This window comes from Xenopus tropicalis, chromosome 6 (assembly GCF_000004195.4).
Source record: "Xenopus tropicalis strain Nigerian chromosome 6, UCB_Xtro_10.0, whole genome shotgun sequence".
NCBI classification, from domain to species: domain Eukaryota; kingdom Metazoa; phylum Chordata; class Amphibia; order Anura; family Pipidae; genus Xenopus; species Xenopus tropicalis.
Window position 1 is genome coordinate 100,049,204 of NC_030682.2, and position 24,814 is coordinate 100,074,017.

Sequence of the window (24,814 nt, forward strand, 5' to 3'; positions counted from 1 at the left end):
CCATTTTTTTCAGTGCTGATAGCTTCTATACTACCCTACCTCCTCTCTTTTAACTTTTTAATCAATCCATCTCTGAAAATGCAAACTAGGAGGCATTGGTTTAACACTTTGTGATCTGGAGCTCAAGTGGTTTGTATTGAAGATGGTGAAACCATTAAATGGCAAGAAAGCAACTAATAAACAGGCTCTGCCATTTCTCTTAAACCTTTATGCTCTTAAAGTAAGCCTTACTAAAAATTCACAGAGAGTACTAACCAATATAACTACAAAATATATACTACTTATATACATATATACACACACACAAACTTGTTCTTATTTGCAACAATTACCTTTAGTTTTAGTTCATTGATTACTAAAATATGCAATAATCATTTTAACCTTAAAACACAAGCTTATAAGGAAAGTATACCTCGAAGAATAATATAAGGGTTATTATAAAAGTGATGTAGACACTCACAGCAAAAATTAAGAACAAGTCCAGATGGTTGGAAATAAAATGAAATCAAAGCAACGCAGAGGCAGTGATTAGCAAGGGGCTATTGTGCAACTTAATTAGGGACACAAATGTGCTTATTTATGTAAGTTCAAGTTCGTGAATTAATTTAGAGTTTTTTTCAACTTCGAATAAACTCATATTTCTAAAAAACTGGAATGCTTACTTATTTATTAAAAAATCTGAATATGAAAAAGTTGATCAAATTAAAAAAAAAAACGTGATTGAGTAAAGTCTACAAACTCAAAAAAAAAACCTTGAAAAACTCAAAAATCTAAAATTGCCTTGAATTTAGCCCAGGACAACTGCCATTAAAGGAGAAGGAAAGGCAAAGTCACTTGGGCGTGCCAAAATGTTAGGCACCCCCAAGTGACTTAAATCGCCTACCTTTTACCCCGGACTGGTGCCCCTGTTCGGAGAGAACAGCACCAGCCCGGGGTAGCTGTAGCGCTTCCTCCTTCCAAAACCCCACTAGTCCCGCCCATCTGTTCCACTTCCTGTTGGCTGAATTCTCTGGGTGTGCAGCCTGGCCATAGAATGTGTAAGAGAGATGGAAAACTTAGATTGCAAGCTTCACTGGGACGGGGACTGATGTGAATGGTGTATTATCTCTGAAAATCACTGTCGAATACATATTAAATTCTACTACTGCTCACACAAAACAGTTGGATACAACTCGGAATTCCTTAGTCTGTAGTGGTAAGTGGACAATAAGGGGTATATTTATCATGCTGTTTAAAAAGTGGAGTAAAGCATTACCGGTGATGCTGTCAATGGCAACCAATCAGCAATTAGAAAGCATCTGATCGGCTGCTTTGAGCAACATCACCGGTAATGTTTTACTCCACTTTTTACACAGCATCATAAATATACTCCTAAGCAAACTCTCTGTATTTCTCTCACTTAGCCAAGTCGGACACTTGGTAGCTACAAAAAGCATTTATTTGGGGCAAGTCATGGCCATATGGGAATCACTAACTGTTTCACAATAAAAAGTGATTTTTCCAATAAGATGAGACATATCTAAGTTTTGAAGTAATGATGGTCGTTAAATTATAGAACCAACCTTGCAACACACATTAAAGGAACAGTAATACTAAAAAATGAAAGAGCTTTAAACTAATACAAATATAATGCACTGTTGCCCTGCACTGGTAAAACTGGTGTGTTTGCTACAGTAACACTACTATAATTTATATAATAAGCTGCTGTGTAGCCACGGGGGCAGCCATTCAAGCTGGAAAAAAAGAGAAAAGGCACAGGTTACATAGCAGATAACAGATAAGTTCTGTAGAATACAATAGTGTTTTATCTGTTATCTGCTAAGTGCCTGTGCCTTTTCTCCTTTGAATGGCTGCCTCCATGGCTACATAGCAGCTTATTTATATAAATTATAGTAGACTTTCTGAAGTAAACACACAACTTTTACCAGTGCAGGGCAGCAGCACATTATATTTTAGTTACTTTTATACACTTTCATTTTTTGGTGTTACTGTTCCTTTAAGTATGAGCTATGTCCCAGGCTTAAAGTAGAAAGTGACTTAAAATCAGAGGAACCTAAAAGGAAGGTGGCATCTGTCCATGGGCATTAACTTAAAAGTATATCTATACTGACCATCTGAATCTGCATAGAAGCCATACACCCTAACACTAGTATTCTGGTCACTAACAGTACTTTATATGTCCCCAAAGTTCTTTAAATTCAGGATCCTTGCATCTAAAGCTAGATATGTGTTTTTGTTTAAAGTATACATGCATAGTTGAGTTCACTTTATTTAATTTGGTTAGTAGTGACACTACGTTCCCATGAAAGTGCTATAAAATGTTAGATTAATAAAAGTATGTTGCATGTTCCAGCTTTTTTTTAATTGATTAGTAATTTCACTAATTGCCTGTTTATAAGACTTCATAAAACTACCATGGTTTTCTTCCTTTTTCCCCTTTTGTTCATAGTTACATAGTTACATAGTTACATAGGGTTGAAAAAAGACCTGTGTCCATCAAGTTCAACCCATCCAAGTAAACCCAGCACACCTAACCCACACCTACCAATCTATACACTCACATACATAAACTATAAATACAACCACTAGTACTAACTGTAGATATTAGTATCACAATAGCCTTGGATATTCTGATTGATCAAGAACTCATCCAGGCCCCTCTTAAAGGCATTAACAGAATCTGCCATTACCACATCACTAGGAAGGGCATTCCATAACCTCACTGCCCTCACCGTGAAAAACCACCTACGCTGCTTCAAATGGAAACTCCTTTCCTCTAATCTAAAGGGGTGACCTCTGGTGCGTTGATTGTTTTTATGGGAAAAAAGAACATCCCCCAACTGCCTATAATCCCCTCTAATGTACTTGTACAGAGTAATCATGTCCCCTCGCAAGCGCCTCTTTTCCAGAGAAAACAACCCCAACCTCGACAGTCTCACCTCATAGTTTAAATCTTCCATCCCCTTAACCAGTTTAGTTGCACGTCTCTGTACTCTCTCCAGCTCATTAATATCCTTCTTAAGGACTGGAGCCCAAAACTGCACTGCATACTCAAGGTGAGGCCTTACCAGGGACCTATAAAGGGGCAAAATTATGTTCTCATCCCTTGAGTCAATGCCCTTTTTTATACAAGACAGCACTTTATTTGCTTTAGTAGCCACAGAATGACACTGCCTGGCATTAGACAACTTGTTATCAACAAAAACCCCTAGATCCTTCTCCATTAAGGATGCCCCCAACACACTACCATTCAGTAGATAGTTTGCGTTTATATTATTTCTACCAAAGTGCATAACTTTGCACTTATCAACATTGAACCTCATTTTCCAGTTTGCTGCCCAGTTATCTAATTTTGTCAAATCGCTCTGCAAAGCGGCAGCATCCTGCATGGAACTTATAGTTTTGCACAATTTAGTGTCATCAGCAAAAATAGAAACAGTACTGTCTATGCCCACCTCCAGGTCATTAATAAACAAGTTAAACAGCAAAGGCCCAAGGACTGACCCCTGCGGTACTCCACTAACCACACTGGTCCAATTAGAAAATGTTCCATTTACAACCACTCTTTGTACTCTATCCTTCAGCCAGTTCTCTATCCAATTACAAATATTATGTTCTAGGCCAATATTCCTTAATTTGATCATTAACCTTCTGTGAGGTACTGTATCAAACGCTTTAGCAAAGTCCAAGTAGATGACATCAACTGCCATTCCAGCATCAAGGTTCCTACTCACCTCCTCATAAAAGGCAACTAAATTAGTCTGGCAAGATCTGTTACGCATAAAACCATGCTGGCACAAACTAATAGTATTGTGAACTGCAATGTATTCAAGTACCCTATCCCTTATTACCCCTTCCAAAAGTTTTCCTACTACTGATGTCAGACTAACAGGCCTATAGTTTTCAGGCTGAGAACGGGATCCCTTTTTAAATAACGGCACCACATTAGCAATCCGCCAGTCTCTTGGCACCATGCCAGACCTCAATGAATCCTGAAAAATTAAGTGAAGAGGTTTGGCAATCACAGCGCTCAGCTCATTTAATAATTTTGGATTCTTTTTACTCCTAGCTGCAATATCCCTTTCAGCTTTCTTATTGTATGCCATACCACTTGTTAAGTTAAACAAAGGCATCTTAACATGGTTTATCAATGATAGGGCACTGCATAGAATTAAGCTTCAACTTTTGAGTACAGGTTTGGGACCTGTTATCCAGAAAGCTCATGGCCTTGGTATTTCCAGATAAAGGGTCTTTCCTGTAAATTATGATAACTGTCTGATAAAAGAACATTTAAACATTATTTAAACTCAATAGGATTGTTCTGATCCCCATAAGGATTTATTATATCTCAGTTGGGATCTTTAAAAAAATAAGATTTGCTTATAATGGAGTTTATGGGAGATGTCCTTCCTGAAATTCTGAACTTTCTGGATAATGGGTTTCCAGATAACAGATTCCATACCTGTATTAGTAACAGGAAATAAGCTTATCGTATTTACAGTGTCTTTTCCCAAACACAGAATTGTTTTCCCCAACACTTGTCATTGCTAGTGTAAAGTAAACCAAAAGAACACGAAAGTATGTGGAAGAGACATTTCCCCCACTTGCGTATCTACATTAGCAGGGAAAACACACCATGTGTCCCTGGCCTTAGAACCACTCTTATATATTCTCCCTAAGATACAGGCTACATGAAATGAGAGAAATTTCAATACATGACCTATATATTTGGATTATGCTGAAAATAGCTGTTTATTGCACCCTTATACTATGAATTTGTATTTTAGCTGAACGCTAAAACTTACAGGCTGCATGTTATATGGAAAATTAGCTCTTGCAATCATGCATGCATTGTGCGAACTATAATTGAACCGGAGCCTCTTTATGCATTAGCCAAAGGACCTCTCCAGCAGGTTATACAAGTTTGAATAAAGTGTTTTTATATGATGCATATATCAGTTAATTTCCTTGGCATAATAACATTAAAATATATTTTTAATCAGAACTAGGGCATTAAAACCCAACTTTGAATGTCCTGTGATATGCCATAATTCCATGGCATTTTAAAACCTTTAAACCATTTCCCTGAAATTAATTTGTTCTACATTAAAAAGTTTCAGTGCCTTCTATTAAATGTAACATATTTGAAGGACAATTAAACATTGCAAATTATACTTCTGAGGGGAAAAACATTAAGCAGGAAAGGAAAACACATTTTAAGGAGCAAACAAAATTGGAATAAAGCATGCATATAAAGCTTGTATACACTATACCCTTATGTCCAATGTGTAAGATTTACTTTGCATATTGTCTTAAAGAGAACAGCAATGTTATTAGAGCAACTGACTCTTAAGCAGGATTTCGAAAGAACAGGACAGCAAATAAATTCACAGTACAGTCTATATTATATATTTTCAATGTCATTAAATAGAATTTACAGCTCTCCCTGGCAATATGAATGAACATCCTATAATTTAGGCAATTTACAGATTACAGGTTCAGATTGACCTTGCAGCCCTACACAATTGCTCATCCACATAGCAAGATTAGGAGTGGGAGAAAAATGTCATAACTGTATTTAAGAAATTTACCATAACAATGAAAAGCAGGGTATGCATGCATAATTTTAGGCACCATGTGTATCCAGCTTGAAATCTACTGGAATGTACATGTTCTATATTCTTTTCTCCCCTGAATGATCTATAGCAGATCCAAGTGTAATTTACTTACCCACAGACATGACACTTGTATTCCCTCATCCCGAGATGTCTCTTCACATGATTCCTGGCATCTCCCAGCTGAGCTGCCGCAAAGTGACATATCTTGCACTTAAATGGCTTTGATCCTAAGGAATATCAAATATTACAATTTGAATGACAAATAATAACTGATTTAAAAACTTGTTGATTTGACATTTACACCTACTGTTTGCTTTCAGATAACAGGAAGACATGTGGATACTAAGGACTAAAATTTGCTATAAAATATTGATTTCAAGGTGATTTTAAGCTGGCTGTTTAGGTTGTTTGATCTCTGTCCAACAAGCCCATGAGAGGACAGCCAGACATAAGTGTAACTTGCTCCCACATGCTCCACATATGGTAAGTTTCCACTTTTACAGGTCAATGGGCATCAGTCACCATCACCCAAATCATTTGTTCTTTTGAAACCACACATGCACACATAAAATGGCAGTCTCTCAACAGATGTTAGTTTTGTCGATATTTACAGGTGCATAACAGGGGGGTGTAGATCACAAGCCTTCATGGGTTCATTTCTTAAACATTCATTCCTGACTGTTATACACCCATAATTTTATGCTTTAGTTGTCAGTGTTAAGTTTCCCAGTTGGAACTTTATGTGACAGTTATTATTTATGGAAGTGATGATTACATATCAAAATTACGATATAAGCATATAACGCATACAAGGTTTAAATATACCCTTACATTTGTTACCAAGTAATGTCAGAGTGACCAACATAAGGATATATTTCACTGATGTCAATCTCTGCATCCACATAAACATCTCTGCTGAGGACACTGAAACAAATCTTGGCATCAAGGAGACCAGAGCGCAAGATATAGTCAGTGATAGCGCAAGTCGATTACCGGCTGAAGAACCAAAGACAGACTCACTCCAAACTATGTCCAACAATGAATTTTATAGGTGATAGCACCAAACTGCAACTCTGGAGAATGCTTCTTCAAAATTTACCTCAAGCACTTGGTCTGGAAGCTCAAATTCGGGAGGAAGACTTAGTAAGGGCCACAATATAAGCAAGCAAATTTATGTTAAAGGACAATAACAGTAGTATATAAGATGTTAGTCTTCCTTATAAGTACTAAATGCAGTTCAGGTTTGGTCACACAGCTGCAACAAAAAGTTATATACCGGATTCACAGTATGAATAGCAATACATTAAAGACTTGGTCACATTTTTATTGCAGCAAGAACCCTTCAAAGAAACAATTCATTTTCTGCAGATCTGTATAAAACAATTCACAATCTAATGCTCATGCTTAAGGCTGAGCAAAATGAAGTGATTTTACAGCCAAGTGCTCAATTCAATTAAGAGTAAATATTTAGTTGGAGGCATATTTGACCATTTTATTTCAAATTATTTCTTTATTTTGTCTTGAAGCTTTCTTTCTGGTACAGTAGTGCAGTGCAAAGTTTTGCCTATCAAACTATTTTCTTTAGTACAGTGTTCCTCTCAAAAACATATACATATATAATGTGTAAAAAAATAAATAACAAAAAAGTCTCGTTCCAATAAAACAGCACAAAGTAACTCTGCAGGGATAAGTAGGAGGCATTACTTCCCAGCAAGATATTGATATAGGTAGCCTGCGTTACCAAATAGCACAACTTTGGCAACAGCTTACTAGTACAACAGAACACAAGTACCCTTTATCTGTAAACCTGTTATCCAGAAAGCTCCAACGTACAGGAAGGCTATCTCCCATAGAGTTTCAATCAAATTATTCAAATGTTTTAAAATTACTCCCTTTTTTTGAGGCCAACCAGTTTAACCTATTTTTTTTTTTAATTTAAATTATTTTTTAGTAGCCTTAAATAAGAAGAAAACGTACAATCACTGTGGGTGCCAAATGTTAGGCACCCCCATTAATTGTAATCACCTAATACCCTGTGCCGGTACTCCTGTTAACAGAAAACTGCACCGTCCTGGGGTACCTATGAGCTAATGATCCTCTTTCTTCTGGGTGCCGCTTGCACATGTGCAATACAGTGAAAAAGCCAGACTTTAAATGACATGTAAACTCCCCACAAAAAAACTGAATCAGTGAACAGCTAACTCTTCATTTATGTTTTTTAACAAGATAAACAAAATAAGTTCACTAGTTCTAGAGATACCTAGATAAAAAAAATAAAGAAAGATAAGACACAAAACATGAAAGAAAAAAAACAAAAAAACAAACCAAACCTAAAACATTAAGAACTTAGGCCAGGGGGTCAAGAGTCCTGCCTGTGTAGGCCTGCAATCTTTATTGAATGCAGATATAAATGTTGCTGATGATGTGTAAGAGGCAAAATGGTTGATGGGTGAAAGCCACTATTTGTTTTAGGAAAATGTGATGATGCTGGTGAACGGAGGGAATACATGCAATACAAATGGTGCGGTTTGGGTGGGGAAGATGTGCCCAACTTATATACATGGCAGGATAATGCAGGGTTTACATGTCCTTTAACAAAAAAAGATGGCTTATCCACTCAACTGCACAAGTATCAGTCTCCAGAATTTAATATAGATATAATAAAAGAAGAAAAGAAAAAGAGGATCACTTGTTAGCATGTATCCCAGGCTGGTGCAATTTTCTGCTAACAGGAGCACCAGCCTGGAGTATCAGGTAAGTGATTACAATCACCTGGGGGGGGGGGGGTTGTTAAAAGTGTTAGGGGCTGATTTACTAAGACACGATTTCGAATCCGAATTGGAAAAATTCCGATTGGAAACGAACATTTTGCGATTTTTTCGTATTTTTTGGGATTTTTTCAGCGTCTTTACGATTTTTGCGTAAAAACGCGAGTTTTTCGTAGCCATTACGAAAGTTGCGCAAAGTCGCGATTTTTTCGTAGCGTTAACACTTGCGCACAAAGTCGCGCCTTTTTCGTAGCGTTAAAACTTAAAAGGCGCGACGTTTGCGCAAGTTTTAACGCTACGAAAAAATCGCGACTTTGCGCAACTTTCGGAATGGCTACGAAAAACTCGCGTTTTTACGCAAAAATCGTAAAGACGCCGAAAAACTTGCGTTTTTACGCAAAAATCGTAAAGACGCCGAAAAAATCGCAAAATTACCGATCATTACGAAAAAAACGCAATCGGACGCATTCGGCCCGTTCGTGGGTTAGTAAATGTGCCCCTTAGATTTAAAGGGTTTCAGTTTTATCTTGTAGAATACCAATATGCAGATGTTTTTCAAGATTTAGTTAAAAGAGATTTAGTCAATTTAGCTAAAAAGAGAGAATAAACAAAGAAATGTATGTAATGCCAACATTTAAGCTAGATGAGAATTAAAAAAAAAAAAAAAAAAGAATACTATAAGGCAGGCTGACAAAGGAGGTTGTCTAGTCATTCTAGACTAGACTGTTTTTGAAGCGAGAAGACAATTATATGATAGCAACCATTATCACAAACTTGCAAGTAATCCTCTTACAGCTTATTTTAGAACTGGCGGGACTTGTTAATTTTGGCACAGGGTTTGGGGTGGTTGATGGCAGGGGCAGGGATGTCATTGGCAGGTGTAGCCCTGTCACATGCATCTTCCACCACCTTCCCAAGATCCAAAAGCCCCTCAAAAACATGCAGCGCTGACCCACAGTAGCAGGCATAGGTTGTTAGAATGAGGGCCTTTGAGACTGGGTAGACCCAACCAACCCCTACTGACTTAGCAAAAACCCTATCTTGGGGATACAGGTCACCTTTAACTCTTTCACTGCCAGCCGTATTGTTCAAAGCGGAACGCCCCTGTGATGCGGATATTCCTTGTCCAGTACTGAATTACAGCTGGAGCACCGCCAAGGCAGCACTAGAAAGATGGGGTCAAACCAGCAGCAGTGGAAGTGAGGAGGGTGTGGAACAGCTGGAGCGGCTATTTATTTTTTTGTTATGGTACAGTCTTGAAAAACACAGCAATGCACAAGCTAAATACTGGGCCCTTTCAGTAATAATATGCTTACTTATGGTATCTCTGCAAGAGCTAATAAAAATAATTAAATAAAAAATCTTATGAAGCAATATATCCTGATATCATTAGTATCCACATGTACAATTCTGATTTGTGCTTATACATAAATATAACCTAGACGAAGAACTTTAAAAAAAGAAAAAAAAAAGAAATAACAGGTTACATCTTCTTTTGTTATGGCCTTGTACATGGAATCTTTTATTAGATCCACTGGGCACAACTGCTAAAAAAGACTAATAGGTGCTTATATAAGCATTTACTAAACCCTGAATATAACAACAACATAGCAGGACTTAAAACCACATCAATCACAGATGAACTCAGTTACTGACAGCCTGAGGAATTAAAGGGGACATGATGAGTTTGTAGCTCAGGATGGATTAAACACAAATAAACTAAAGTTCTCTCCAAGGTCCAGTAGAGGCTTAAATATAGACACTGTTGGTCCTATCCTTCTCAGTTTTACACAACTCAATTTAGGATCCCAGTCAATCAATGGCATTAGCCCAACCCCCAACCCCACTATATAAGAGAGGAAGGGACCATCACTGACAAGAGATAGTTATAGTAGTAACTTTAACTCTTCAGTGACAGCTGTTTTGTAGATTCTTTGCTTTGCGTGGCAAGTACAAACTCTCTTTCTATAAATGGGTTGCCTGGCAGCTATTTCTTATAACCTTGAATAACTAAGTACATCATCACTTTTGAAATGTAAAATATCAAAAGTGATGTTAAGGTGATACCTTTATTAGATAATTATAGCAAGCTTTCAAGGCAACCCAGTTCCTTTTCCAAGCTGTTTCTGACTGGCTAACAAGGTAAGTCTGTGTTACTAAGGATAGCAATACATTGCTTTTTGTATTCCCCAAAACAATTGATGAATATTGGGATATAAATATAGAAACATATTAAAAATATTAAGTAATATAAAACAATACATGAAATTTTCTGAAACAAACTTATTTTAGATATATGATACAGGAGGTATTTTCAATGAGGTCATCCAAAGATTTACATAATTTATAATGGGGCTGTTTGTCTTATGTTTTAGACGAAAAAACCCTACCCATCTGAAAAAAACCTATGTATTGTAAAAGTAGGCAGTCAAAAACAACTAACATTATACCAATGCTGCTACCATTTGCAGTAAAATGAATTCAGGAAAACTTTTATGTTATTTAACATTAAAGTCAAAGATTCATATCTCTTACAAGCTCTTGGAAACAAAAAAAAAAAAAAAGACAAAAAAAATCCTGTAGAACAAAATATCCAATATGCCCTAAATAATTTGATACCACAAATATTTAGTTTACCATGTAGTTTTAGTAATATGATCACTTTTCAAAATCTCTTATTCCACTTTACATACAGTGGTGTGAAAAACTATTTGATTTCTTATTCTTTTGCATGTTTGTCACACTTAAATGTTTCTGCTCATCAAAAACCATTAACTATTAGTCAAAGATAACATAATTGAACACAAAATGCAGTTTTTAAATGAAGGTTTACGTTATTAAGGGAGAAAAAAAACTCCAAATCTACATGGCCCTGTGTGAAAAAGTGATTGCCCCCCTTGTAAAAAATAACTTAACTGTGGTTTATCAATTTCAATTTTCAATTTCAATATCAATTTCTGTAGTCACCCCCAGGCCTGATTACTGCCACACCTGTTTCAATCAAGAAATCACTTAAATAGGAGCTACCTGACACAGAGAAGTAGACCAAAAGCACCTCAAAAGCTAGACATCATGCCAAGATCCAAAGAAATTCAGGAACAAATGAGAACAAAAGTAATTGAGAGCTATCAGTCTGGTAAAGGTTATAAAGCCATTTCTAAAGCTTTGGGACTCCAGCGAACCACAGTGAGAGCCATTATCCACAAATGGCAAAAACATGGAACAGTGGTGAACCTTCCCAGGAGTGGCCGGCCGACCAAAATTACCCCAAGAGCGCAGAGACAACTCATCCGAGAGGCCACAAAAGACCCCAGGACAACATCTAAAGAACTGCAGGCCTCACTTGCCTCAATTAAGGTCAGTGTTCACGACTCCACCATAAGAAAGAGACTGGGCAAAAATGGCCTGCATGGCAGATTTCCAAGGCGCAAACCACTTTGAAGCAAAAAGAACATTATGGCTCGTCTCAATTTTGCTAAAAAAACATGTCAATGATTGCCAAGACTTTTGGGAAAATATCTTGTGGACCGACGAGACAAAAGTTGAACTTTTTGGAAGGTGCGTGTCCCGTTACATCTGGCGTAAAAGTAACACAGCATTTCAGAAAAAGAACATCATACCAACAGTAAAATATGGTGGCGGTAGTGTGATGGTCTGGGGTTGTTTTGCTGCTTCAGGACCTGGAAGGCTTGCTGTGATAGGTGGAACCATGAATTCTACTGTCTACCAAAAAATCCTGAAGGAGAATGTCCGGCCATCTGTTCGTCAACTCAAGCTGAAGCGATCTTGGGTGCTGCAGCAGGACAATGACCCAAAACAAACCAGCAAATCCACCTCTGAATGGCTGAAGAAAAACAAAATGAAGACTTTGGAGTGGCCTAGTCAAAGTCCTGACCTGAATCCTATTGAGATGTTGTGGCATGACCTTAAAAAGGCGGTTCATGCTAGAAAACCCTCAAATAAAGCTGAATTACAACAATTCTGCAAAGATGAGTGGGCCAAAATTCCTCCAGAGCGCTGTAAAAGACTCGTTGCAAGTTATCGCAAACGCTTGATTGCAGTTATTGCTGCTAAGGGTGGCCCAACCAGTTATTAGGTTCAGGGGGCAATTACTTTTTCACACAGGGCCATGTAGGTTTGGATTTTTTTTCTCCCTAAATAATAAAAACCCTCATTTAAAAACTGCATTTTGTGTTTACTTGTGTTATCTTTGACTAATAGTTAAATGTGTTTGATGATCAGAAACATTTTGTGTGACAAACATGCAAAAGAATAAGAAATCAGGAAGGGGGCAAATAGTTTTTCACACCACTGTATGGCTTCATTAATAGAGTACAACAATGGAAAACACTGAATCAAAAAGGAACACATACCCCAGCCAAATTAGCTATATCCCCTCCAATATCTCACATACAGTGGAGGAAATAATTATTTGACCCCTCACTGATTTTGTAAGTTTGTCCAATGACAAAGAAATGAAAAGTCTCAGAACAGTATAATTTCAATGGTAGGTTTATTTTAACAGTGGCAGATAGCACATCAAAAGGAAAATCGAAAAAATAACTTTAAATAAAAGATAGCAACTGATTTGCATTTCATTGAGTGAAATAAGTTTTTGAACCCTCTAACAAAAAAAGACAATACTTAGTGGAAAAACCCTTGTTTGCAAGCACAGAGGTCAAACATTTCTTGTAATTGATGACCAAGTTTGCGCATATTTTAGGAGGAATGTTGGTCCACTCCTCTTTGCAGATCATCTCTAAATCCCTAAGGTTTCGAGGCTGTCTCTGTGCAACTCTGAGCTTGAGCTCCCTCCATAGGTTTTCTATTGGATTAAGGTCCGGAGACTGACTAGGCCACTCCATGACCTTAATGTGCTTCTTCTTGAGCCACTCCTTTGTTGCCTTTGCTGTATGTTTTGGGTCATTGTCGTGCTGGAACACCCATCCACGACCCATTTTCAGTTTCCTGGCAGAGGGAAGGAGGTTGTCGTTCAGGATTTCACGATACATGGCTCCGTCCATTTTCCAGTTAATGCGAATAAGTTGTCCTGTGCCCTTAGCAGAAAAACACCCCCAAAGCAAAATGTTTCCACCCCCATGCTTGACGGTGGGGACGGTGTTTTGGGGGTCATAGGCAACATTTTTCTTCCTCCAAACACAGCGAGTTGAGTTAATGCCAAAGAGCTCTATTTTGGTCTCATCAGACCACAGCACCTTCTCCCAGTCACTCACAGAATCATTCAGGTGTTCATTGGCAAACTTCAGACGGGCCTGCACATGTGCCTTCTTGAGCAGGGGGACCTTGCGAGCCCTGCAGGATTTTAATCCATTGCGGTGTAATGTGTTTCCAATGGTTTTCTTGGTGACTGTGGTCCCTGCTAATTTGAGGTCATTAACTAACTCCTCCCGTGTAGTTCTAGGATGCTTTTTCACCTTTCTCAGAATCATTGACACCCCACGAGGTGAGATCTTGCGTGGAGCCCCAGAGCGAGGTCGATTGATGGTCATTTTGTGCTCCTTCCATTTTCGAACAATCGCACCAACAGTTGTCACCTTCTCTCCCAGCTTCTTGCTAATGGTTTTGTAGCCCATTCCAGCCTTGTGCAGGTCTACAATTTTGTCTCTGACATCCTTGGACAGCTCTTTGGTCTTTCCCATGTTGGAGAGTTTGGAGTCTGCTTGATTGATTGATTCTGTGGACAGGTGTCTTTTATACAGGTGACTAGTTAAGACAGGTGTCCTTAATGAGGTTGACTAATTTTGTAGAAGTGTCTAACCACTCTGTGGGAGCCAGAACTCTTAATGGTTGGTAGGGGTTCAAAAACTTATTTCACTCAATGAAATGCAAATCAGTTGCTATCTTTTATTTAAAGTTATTTTTTCGATTTTCCTTTTGATGTGCTATCTGCCACTGTTAAAATAAACCTACCATTGAAATGATACTGTTCTGAGACTTTTCATTTCTTTGTCATTGGACAAACTTACAAAATCAGTGAGGGGTCAAATAATTATTTCCTCCACTGTAAATAAACAAAGAGCAAATCATAAACATTAACTGGCCTGCACATCTGGGGTAGTTATATAAATTTCTTACACAACACATTCCCCGAGTTCATAATACAGGTATAGGACCTGTTATCCAGAATGCTCGGACCCAAGGGTATTCCGGATAAGGGGTCTTTCCGTAATTTGGATCTCCATACCTTAAAGGACAATGAAAGGTTAATATAAATAAAAATTAAGTCTTAAGGCATTCTTTTTAAGTACTTACTGCATATCTAAATTCCCAGATCCCTGCTTGCTTCTCTGAGATATGGTGCTGGCAGCCTACAGCAGTGTGAAGACTACAGTGACATCACTGAAATCTCTCTTCCCTTCCTGTAGGCTGCCAGCGGCAGCCTTCCTATCCTCTGAGCATGTGTGTAACTTGATCCTGTCTCCTGTTCTGCGCTACACATGCCCGCCAGCCAATCAGAAGCAGATCTGCCAGAGGGGATGGGGAGAGGGAATGAAACACATGTGCAGTATGAAGCAAGGAGGGAAAGGAAGGGAGAATACCTTTTTAGAGATGGCTGTCTGTTATAGAAAATGTGAAGTAAGTGTGTAGAGTAAATATTTGATTAGGTGAGCCAAAAGTGTGGTGTTTTTACTAAACAATAGGAGGGCTATTGGGCAGTATGCTTTTTAAATTTTGACTTGCATTCTCCTTTAAGTATACAAAAAATCAATAAAACATTAAACCCGATAGGATTGTTTTGCATCCAATAAGGATTAATTATATCTTAGTTGGGATCAAGTACAAAGTACTGTTTTATTACTACAGAGAAAAAAGATTAAAATGTCTATGGGAGACAGGCTTTCCGTAATTCGGAGCTTTCTGGATAACGGGTTTCCGGATAATGGATCCCATACCTGTATACCAACATACAGAGCAAAAAGATAATTGGAGTCTCCCTAATTTAATAATATCTGGTTTGAGCACTGGAGACCAAAACTGCGTGCCAGATTCTAGATGGGGCCTAGAAGAATAACCTTCCTTACCAGGAAGAATAACCCTCTACTCCCACGAAATGCCCCTTTTAATACAGCTTAAAAACTTGTTTGCCCTTGCAGCTGCTGACTAGCATTGCTTGTTCAGCCAAGTTTATTATCTACAAGGACTCCAAGGTCCTTCTCCCTTATGGATTTGCCTAATGCATTCTCATTAAGGATACATGTAGCTTGCATATTTTACACCCCAGGTGAATGACCTTACAACATTGAATGCCATGTGCCACATGCCAGTTTGTCAAGATCCTGCTAAAGTGATGAATTATGGAAGTGAAGTGCCTCTGCTTTCTAAAGAATCTGGGCACAACCCACCATAGAAAGCAGAAAGTCCAACAATTGAAAACTTCACAATGGAACAAAGTGATGAAGGGGTAGCATTACATTATGAGAGTAAAGAAGGATGTGGTTGGAAATTGTTCTTAGGAGTATGGAATAAGGTTTGTGTTAGTGTAAAAAAAAAAGTTATATCTATTTTTGGAAGCTGAGTTAGTGTTTATACAGGTTTCCCTTTTATGGGTATTTGTCACACTGTATTATCTATAGCCTACGTTAAACAAGTATTGCTTAGTTCATCCTGGTCAGTTAAAAGTGTAACATCTAACAAAACCTCCTAAAGAAGTTGGAACCATTTTATGAATTCCCCTTTTGACACTGTGGAAGTACATATGAGAGAGAATATTTAGCAGGTGTGAGGTGACAATCTATACTCAATCATACATGATCAGTAGTAATTTGTACTATGCCCTTGGAAATAAGAATATCCTCCAAGTAAAATCTGAGTCTTAAATTTCAATGTAATTCCCAAAAGCTGACAAAAAATGAAGCATTTAATTTTAATCTTCCAAAAGAAATAAAAAAGTCAACACTGCTAAGCACGGGCAGACAAGGTTGAATATTTCACAGTTCAATGACAATGAAGCCAGATCTCTTTATACTTCCATTTCTACCGGCAGAAGTAGATGTAAAATATATTTAGCACCTGAATGGTTATATCTAGTCAGCTTTATATGTTTAAATGTCAAAAGCAGGTTGAGACTGCAGCTAACAGCAATCGCATCCCATGAATCACATAGAGAAACTCCAGTTTATTTAAATGCTGCAGATAAAAACTAAATTAATCATTAAACTGGTGACATTCTAAATTGTCATTGTGCTTCATGAAAAGCTAATGCAAATAATATAAAAGGGAAAATCTTCCTAACCGGTTTAAACTTGGAGAATGCCAAGCATGTTAAGCAAATACAATCAAAATTACAGTCATCAACAACTTGGGCACAAAACAAAGTATTAACCTGTGGCAGGTAGTGGAAAACACACCAAACTTCCATAGGTTAAACAACATAGGCTAGTGGCACACAGGTCTTATTGTCCACAACTGCCATCTAGCGATGGCCAATAGCAGACTATACACCCTATGACACTACTCCTGTTGTTATTAAATAAAAAGCAGCCTAGCTGACCTGCACAAAGCAATGGCAGACATACTTCCATGTCAAACGCTTGCTGTAAAACCTATTGTGGTAAGGTCAGCCTGTCACTTCTCTGTGTGTCTGCTAGGGCCCCTTGTCATTTAATTAAATCAAGAGCAGTATCTTGTTGACCTGTATTACATATCAGCCACCATGATATTCTCAGAGAGAACTAACCTCTTGGACTACTTTTTGAAAAGATGGCTGTTATTATCATCACATATACTAAGGTACTAATATACTGGCTTATGGTACTTTTTTGAATAAAAAATATTTGTCTAAATAGAGAGTCTCATTTACATATACAAGAAAACCAAAAAGATTCAACAATGAAACGGTTAGAATAATAATATAATAATATGACAAATTAACATTTCTAGACTGTTGTGTATTTTAATATGTGCTTAAAAGGCCAGCTGATTTTGCAACTAACTGGATAGATCCCCAAGAAAGAAGTTCCAATGAAGTCTAATAATTTAGGTCACTTTTAATTCCAATAGTCATGATCATAAATAGTTTTAGTAATCAAGAGAGCAAAAACCACATTAGCTTATCCTTGCTGGATGGGTGCTCAAGCAGCTGGGAACCTTGCCAGGGGTAACATATAGAATGATGCTGCGGCACTTCCATTTGCAAAGGTGAAAAAAGGTGAACTTTTGTTCTGGTCAAAGACCGGGCAACGTTTCGGGCCTTCTCTTGCCTTTTCTCAAGCCTTTCTTTGCATATCATATCATAAATAGTTCACTGTAGGGAAATCATAAACAGTTTCCAAATCTGGAAAGTTTGGGCCTGTTAAGACAGCATGGAATTATCTCTTGAATAAAAACTAGCCTTCTGCTGGAGGACTGTTTTTTTTTTTTTTAAAGGTTTTTAATTTGCATTTTACAAACAAACACAAATAAACAAAAGAAAAAACAGATAAAATAAATTGGCACTTACATAATCATTAAGTAGGATCTATTACATTATATACGTAGCGACAGTTTTAACGTTTAACGTTTTTTCTTTTTAACTTATTTTTTGGTGACCTTCAACCTTGCACAAACTCAGCGATATTAAGATGAGTTGGAGTGAATGCTTAAGACAAGCCCTTGCTGCCGGCAGTTAAAGGAGAACTAACCTCCCCCAAAGACAAAAGCCTCAATCCATTGAGCCCCCTCCCCACACAGTCTATTTCAATGAAAAGTGTTTCTGTAAGGTGACCTATAGAAGTAGAATAGTGCAGTGCAGCTAGCTGGCGCCATCTTCTGTCGCTATGTGTTTTCTTCAGCTCACTTCTGCAAAACGCATCTCGCTGGCGCATGCACAGTTAGAGATACTCTATGATAACCTTCAACTGCGCATGTACCAGCAAGCTCCGTGTTGTCAAGCTGATCCGAAGAGACAGAAGATGGCGCCTGCTAGCTCTGCTGCACTATTCTGCTTCTATAGGTCACCTTTACAGAGACACTTTTCATTGAAATAGACCCTGTGGGGAGGGGGTGGGTAGGGGCACAATGGAGGGCAGTGGATTTTGTCTGGGGGGGGGGGTTAGTTCTACTTTCTACAGAAATCAAAGGAAATTTTTTTCTGAATATTTCAAGCAACCTTGTTTTATTTTTTTCTCCCAGTTTATTAAAATAGTCAAGATTTTGATTGAAAATTCATGGAACAACACAATTTTCACGTAGTACTCTTTTTCCGCTACATTACATGACTGTGCCTAATGTGTATGACTTTTTTCTTTAATATCCTAGTGCACAAAATTAAAAAAAAAAAGGAGGTAGTGGAAGAGAGTTTTGATGCATTTTTTTCACCCTGTAATTCACAATTGTTCAGTCTGCCACCAAGTGTATAAGAAAATGAAATTAACATTTTAAGTTTGGCTTTAATGTTTTTATTGTTCATTTTAAAGGTATTGTATAAGCAGGTAACAATTAATGATCCCCACCATTTACTAAAGTAGAGGGGTGGTAATGGGCACAAAACTTTCATCTACCCAATGAGACATAAAAATATTTTGTCTCACAAACAATTTTAAATTAAACACACACATTCACTAGTTGTCAACATAAGAGCTTGTTGCAGAGCCATGTAAGGTCACTGAACACTATTAGCCACTGCTGTACAGAACTAATGGGGTTGATATCTTTGCGCCACAGCCAACATGTTATCGCCCATACAGCCCTATTTAAACAATCAATTTATCATTTCTGACTGGTTTGCAGATACAGTACAGGTATAGGATCTATTATCTGGGAGCTTGGGAACTGGGAGTTTCCCGCTAAATAATCTATCTGTAATTTGGCCCACCATAACGTAAGGGGACTAAAAATTAATGTATACATTAAAGAAGAAGGAAAGGTAAAAACTAAGTAAGCTTTATCAGAAAGGTCTCTGTAAACACAGCCATAAGCAGAAAAGCTGCACTGAGTCCTCTATCAAAAGGAACAGGGTTTTTTCGTCTCCTATTTGTAAACATGTTCTTCGGTATATTGAAAAAAAAAAAGTATTTCCAAAAATACTTCATTCCAGGGGCCATAGTCTATGCAGCTCTCTCCCTTCTCCTGCTCCCCCCCTCCCATAAGAATTCATATGAAGTCAATCCGTCCTCCTATCAGAATGTGTGATCTATGCTACCAACGGCTAGAGCTGCAGCAGGAAGTTACCAAGACCAAGCTAAAATGGCATCTGTTATCTTAAACAGATAAACAGAGGAAGCTTTAGGTATGGTAAAGCTTTCTGCAGAATAAATATAGTGTTCTAGGTGTCACTAATATGGCAAATCTATTGGCAGTAAAATGCCAAAATCACTTTCCTTCTCCTTTAAATAAACCCAATAGAATTGCTTTGCTACCAATATGGATATATGTACCTTAGTTACTCTCATTTACAAGGTAATTGTTCTGAATTATTTGATTATTTAGTTAGTAGTGATGAGCGACTCTGTCCTGTTTTGCTGAAAATTTTTTCGGGGTGAATCCATGCCTGGTGAAAAAATTTGCTCATCAATAGTAGTTAATCATTAGGCCTTACTAATATGCTTATTCCATACCTATGGATAGCTGGGGGCACAATTACATATTTTAGAATATTATTACATTGTACAGGTATGGGATGCTTTATCTGGAAACCAGTTATCCAGTAAGTTCCTAATTTCACGTACAACATACTGCATTTCAATGAAATAAATTATTTTTTCTGTGATAAAAAACAGTACCTTGTAAGTGATACTAACTAAGATATAATTCATCCTTATTAGAGGCAAAACAATCCCACTGGGTTTTGATGGTTTAATGCCAAAGTGATTTTTTAGTATACTTGAGGTATGGAAAATCAAATTATGGAAAGACCCCATATACCGAGAATTCTAAGTAAGAGGTCCCAATTAATGCAAATTTTAAAAATATACTAAGGAAGGCATTTACAAACTCATGTTTTTTGTTTGTTTTTTTTAAGCCCAAGCCAAAACGATTTTGTTGTGTAAAAAAAACGTGATTTTGTTGAGTTTTTTTTATGCGACAAACCACAACAACTCCAAATGCAAAAATTCAGTGTCTAAAACCATTCGAGTTCATGTAGATGTCAATGGCAGATCTCCTTTTTGAATTTGATGGATTTTTTTCAACCCAACTTAATTATGTAACTGCAAGATCTTTTTTGCTTTAGCGGTTTTAAGGTTTTTTGGACCTGGCTTTTGTACATCAACATGAAAAAGTTGGAAATGAGTTTAGTTGTAGTTAAAAAAAATAAATAAATAAACATAAAACCACAAAAAATCCCCCCTAAGTCTTGTATTTGCTTTGTTTCAATTTGTACAGAGTACGGATTTTTCAAGGCTAAATAAAATATATTAAAAAAAAAAAAAAAAAATGTACATGGCAACCATGTGTAATAAACTTTAATTAAATGACTTAATCATCCCAGCACATGTAACGTTACTTTATGTTGGTGCTCTTGCACATGTTAATTACTCTTTTTTCTTCCTATACACTCTTGAGAAAAAAACTAGCCAGTTGTGAGTCAATGTGCCATTTCAATACAATTAACAAAAAATTGAAAAAGGGACCTATAAACGATGCTAAAAAAGTATGCTAACTTTTACTAAATGTTACAATCGATGATGTAACTTATATAAGTAAGGTTGCTTTGTCATATATTGATAGTTACCTCACTTTCACATCCACATTAACTTGATTTTAAATGCAATTAATACATATAGTCAAGAAAGAATAATGGACTACATTCTGCACTTAACCTGGTGGACATTTTCAAATGGCACAAGTGACCAGTGCAAACCTATTTTGCATTGTAAACGACTAAATAAATCTTAATGGATTAAGAATGATCAGCTATCAACACACAAGGGAAATTAAGTGCTGAAATGCCTACATTGATTATTTTAAATTATTAGCCTTACTCTGTTCTTGAATTTGTATGCTTTTAGTGAGCTTTAACACATTTACAAGACTTATTGACTATAATTACAAGAGAATTCAAGTAATGGACACATCAATTATAAGCAACATGTCTTGACCAGACAGTGGCATAAAGAATTCTAAAAAGAACTCCATTAGCATCTTCCCTTTCATTTTCTTTCGTTTCAGCTACCTTATGAGGGCATATTAAGGGCTTTTATACTGAATTTAACAGTAACCTAGTTTTAATATTGCATTAAAGTGTTTAAAGAGTAAATAAAAGGTACACTGAAAAAAGGGAAAAGGGTTAAATAAAAATAATTCATGACAGAAAAAAACTAAAGGAGGTGCAGGATGCTTTTAAAATGATAATATAAAATTAGAAATTTAAATGGAATACCATAATTGGTTATGGTATTCACAGTACTTCAGGAATTTAATGTACTTAAATACAGTTTTCAATGGCCAACAACTTCTAAATGTATAGAAATAAAACATATTCTCTTCAAAGGGCTGCTATAACCTCATTATTTACCCTGGCCTTGACCCGGCACTGGCTCACTTTGCAGAGGAAATCTAGCACACAAAGGGCAGGCTTTGGCCTGGGGTCTGGGAGTGCGAGTATTGTTTAGGGAAACTTAAATATACCATATAAACAGAAGTGCTAGGTATTGATCTGTAACACATAAACCAATACTATATTTTATGAAGAAATGTTAACTTAATGTTATAGTGACATGTTCCAACTCTAACAGGAACATGTTACTATGCCTACATAAACCCTGGTGCCCCTGCCCACCCATTACTAATCTGTGTTGGTCTCCAGCACTGCTTGAAGCTGAGCAGATTCTGACTTGCTTGAGTCATATCTCTATTAAATAGAATATATGTGTATTTTATATATATATAAATTATAATTGATGTATTTAAGAATGTTGGTAATGTACATAATCGATACAATCAGGTTCCAACAGATGCAAGCAAACTTAACACATCCTCCTATTTGACCAAGGGTAGTTGGAAACTCAATCCCTTTTCTCTCCAGTTGCATTTTCTCAACTTCCATTGTCCAGCCTGCCTCAGGAATCCATAGCCAACTCCCTAAAATTAACCTTATGGGCACTGACCAATCAGAAAATGCCACATCAACTATGACCAACCTCTAGCTAAATAGCACAGGTTAGGTTTTAGGTAGTGTGTTCCTGGAGTGAGGACACATATGCCTGACTCAATGGAAGGATGAGGCAGTGGGATTCTATGTAACATATCCACCTTTATAATTATCTTTCTAAATATCAGTTATAGAACGTATTTAGTTTTAGCGTTGTTTTGTATTTTGTATGTTTGTTATTTCTGTAGATATTAGCTTTTGTTAATAAATATTTTTGATTGAACTCTTTTATTAGAGAACCCTTATAACCAGGAATATTCATGTACATGTGTATATAAGAATATACATATTTACATAAATATATCCCTGGGCAACAGCTTCCTGCTTTATTTATCGCCATGGGGGACGGGGCAATGTTCTTATAAGCTGAAGCACCATTTACATTTGTCCTTTGGTCTAAAACAACTGCCCCCAAGTGCTGTCACTCAGAAGCTGTTCAACTTCAAGTCAAGACAGAGCTCAACAGAGCCTGGAGGTAGGATGGCAGAACTGACTTCTGTTTAATTGACTGCAAATAAAAATCGTGTTTTATAGTTAATCTTTCACTGAAAGCTAGGCAAAAGACTGAAGTTGGTATTAAATGGTTTCCTAAATGAATTAAAAAAACAACAGAATAGCCCCATAACTATTTAGAATAGGGCTGTGCATCTGCAATTGCCAGCATCCTTAAACAATCAATGGCTTGGAATGGCGCTATAGTCAATGGCACTGCCACTGATTGGACTTTGCTAATATAGAGGTAGCATGACTACACCATGGGGTATCATAAGTAGTCAAAGCTAATCTGTGATTTTGAGCATATTTATGAAAATGGGCTAATCACATCAGCAAGTCATGGGCAAAATAAAAAATCAGACTTTTCCATTTATTTTCAAAAATCCCCAATGGCATAAAAGAGGGGAATTGTTTGTATTTTCAACTTTGTTGAAAGCTGAAAATACACTTCCCATTCATTTCTATGCCATCTTGACAGGTTTTAGGTGACAAGAAATTGTCATGGGGGGGGGGGGGGGATAAATATTTATATATATTATATATTTACGGTATATATATTATTGTGTGTAACATCTTGATTAAGGTCCTAGACTAGGACCGAAATGTAGATGTGCTGTATTTTTATAATGTAATAAATTGAAGTGGACATTAATGGAGTGTGCAGTATTTTCGGTGAGATTATATATGTATATATATATATATATATATATATATATATATATATATATATATATATATATATATATATATACACATATATACATATATATATATAATAGTCCATAGGGTGCACACCATTTGCAGCAACAAAACCTGGGTGCTAGTACAAAAAAATGCAATGGAACAAGGACAGCACTCCTAGGATTTAAGAATTGTGAGCAAAATATAAATGCAAAAATAGAAAGGTTTATTACTCAACGTTTCGGTCTCACACAGAAACCTTCAACTCCAGATGAAGGCATTTACATTTTGCTCACAATTCTTTGTGGGAAAATGTGTTCTTGCGATTTCTTTTGCCACATCATTATTCGATAAATACCAGAAAACAGTTTACTTGGTACTCAACTTCCTTTCCCAAAATTAGTTTAAATGGGGCATATACTCATCCACAAAACAATGTGAAATTTCTGAGCACTTTTGCAAATTACAATATTTTTTCTTTTAGATTTCATGAAATTAGCAGCTGTTCAGTGTAAATATAATAAATTTGTAATAGGAGCCTCCTCTGCAGTTCTGTCTGGGTAGGTCTGGGCAAAACAGCAAAAGCTTTATTTTTTGATACAGGACAAATACATTTACATGTTATCAGTACTAAATAACTGTTGACAATATGAAATGGAAAAGCAATAAATAATGTAACATGAAACATTTGAGCAGTCTAAACTATTTTACATTGAGTTGCATAGTTGGGCATATGTCACCTCAAGTTTTTAAATGTCAGCAAAAAGATTACAAAGTGCCAGTAACATAAATCCTAGGTTTCCATTTACAATTGATGTGAATGGTAGAAAGGATTATAAGACATTTAATTTCATTCAATACAGTGGGTAGTCTTATGTGAAAACCCAAAATGGTAGTCATTATGCCTATGTTGTTTAACACACAAAACTTCTAGTACCATGGAAAACACTGCTGAACCTCTTATTTGAGGTTGATTTGTTTTTTTATGACTACCAGTGTGTGATAGAGATTGCCTACATATTGCACTGTTAACTATCCTAAATTCTTTGTATACATATGTACTTATAGTGTCAGACTTCAAATTGTGTTTTTCTTTACCTGACCATAGCTTTGTTCCTGTGTACAAATATTTTTGTTCCAGATGCAAAACCTTGAGCGTTAGC

At 36.8% G+C, this 24,814-nt stretch overlaps 1 protein-coding gene across 4 annotated transcripts in view; it reads right to left on the minus strand.

The window, feature by feature from the left end:
- The window catches only part of znf407 (zinc finger protein 407), a 252,048-nt gene that overhangs the window by 220,065 nt on the left and 7,169 nt on the right, over positions 1-24,814 (minus strand). For all 4 annotated transcript variants that reach the window (XM_002941882.5, XM_012965376.3, XM_004915265.4 and 1 more), the window contains exon 3: positions 5,731-5,845. In XM_002941882.5, coding sequence (XP_002941928.2) covers positions 5,731-5,845 — 115 coding nt within the window. The remainder of the gene's footprint in view (positions 1-5,730; positions 5,846-24,814) is intronic.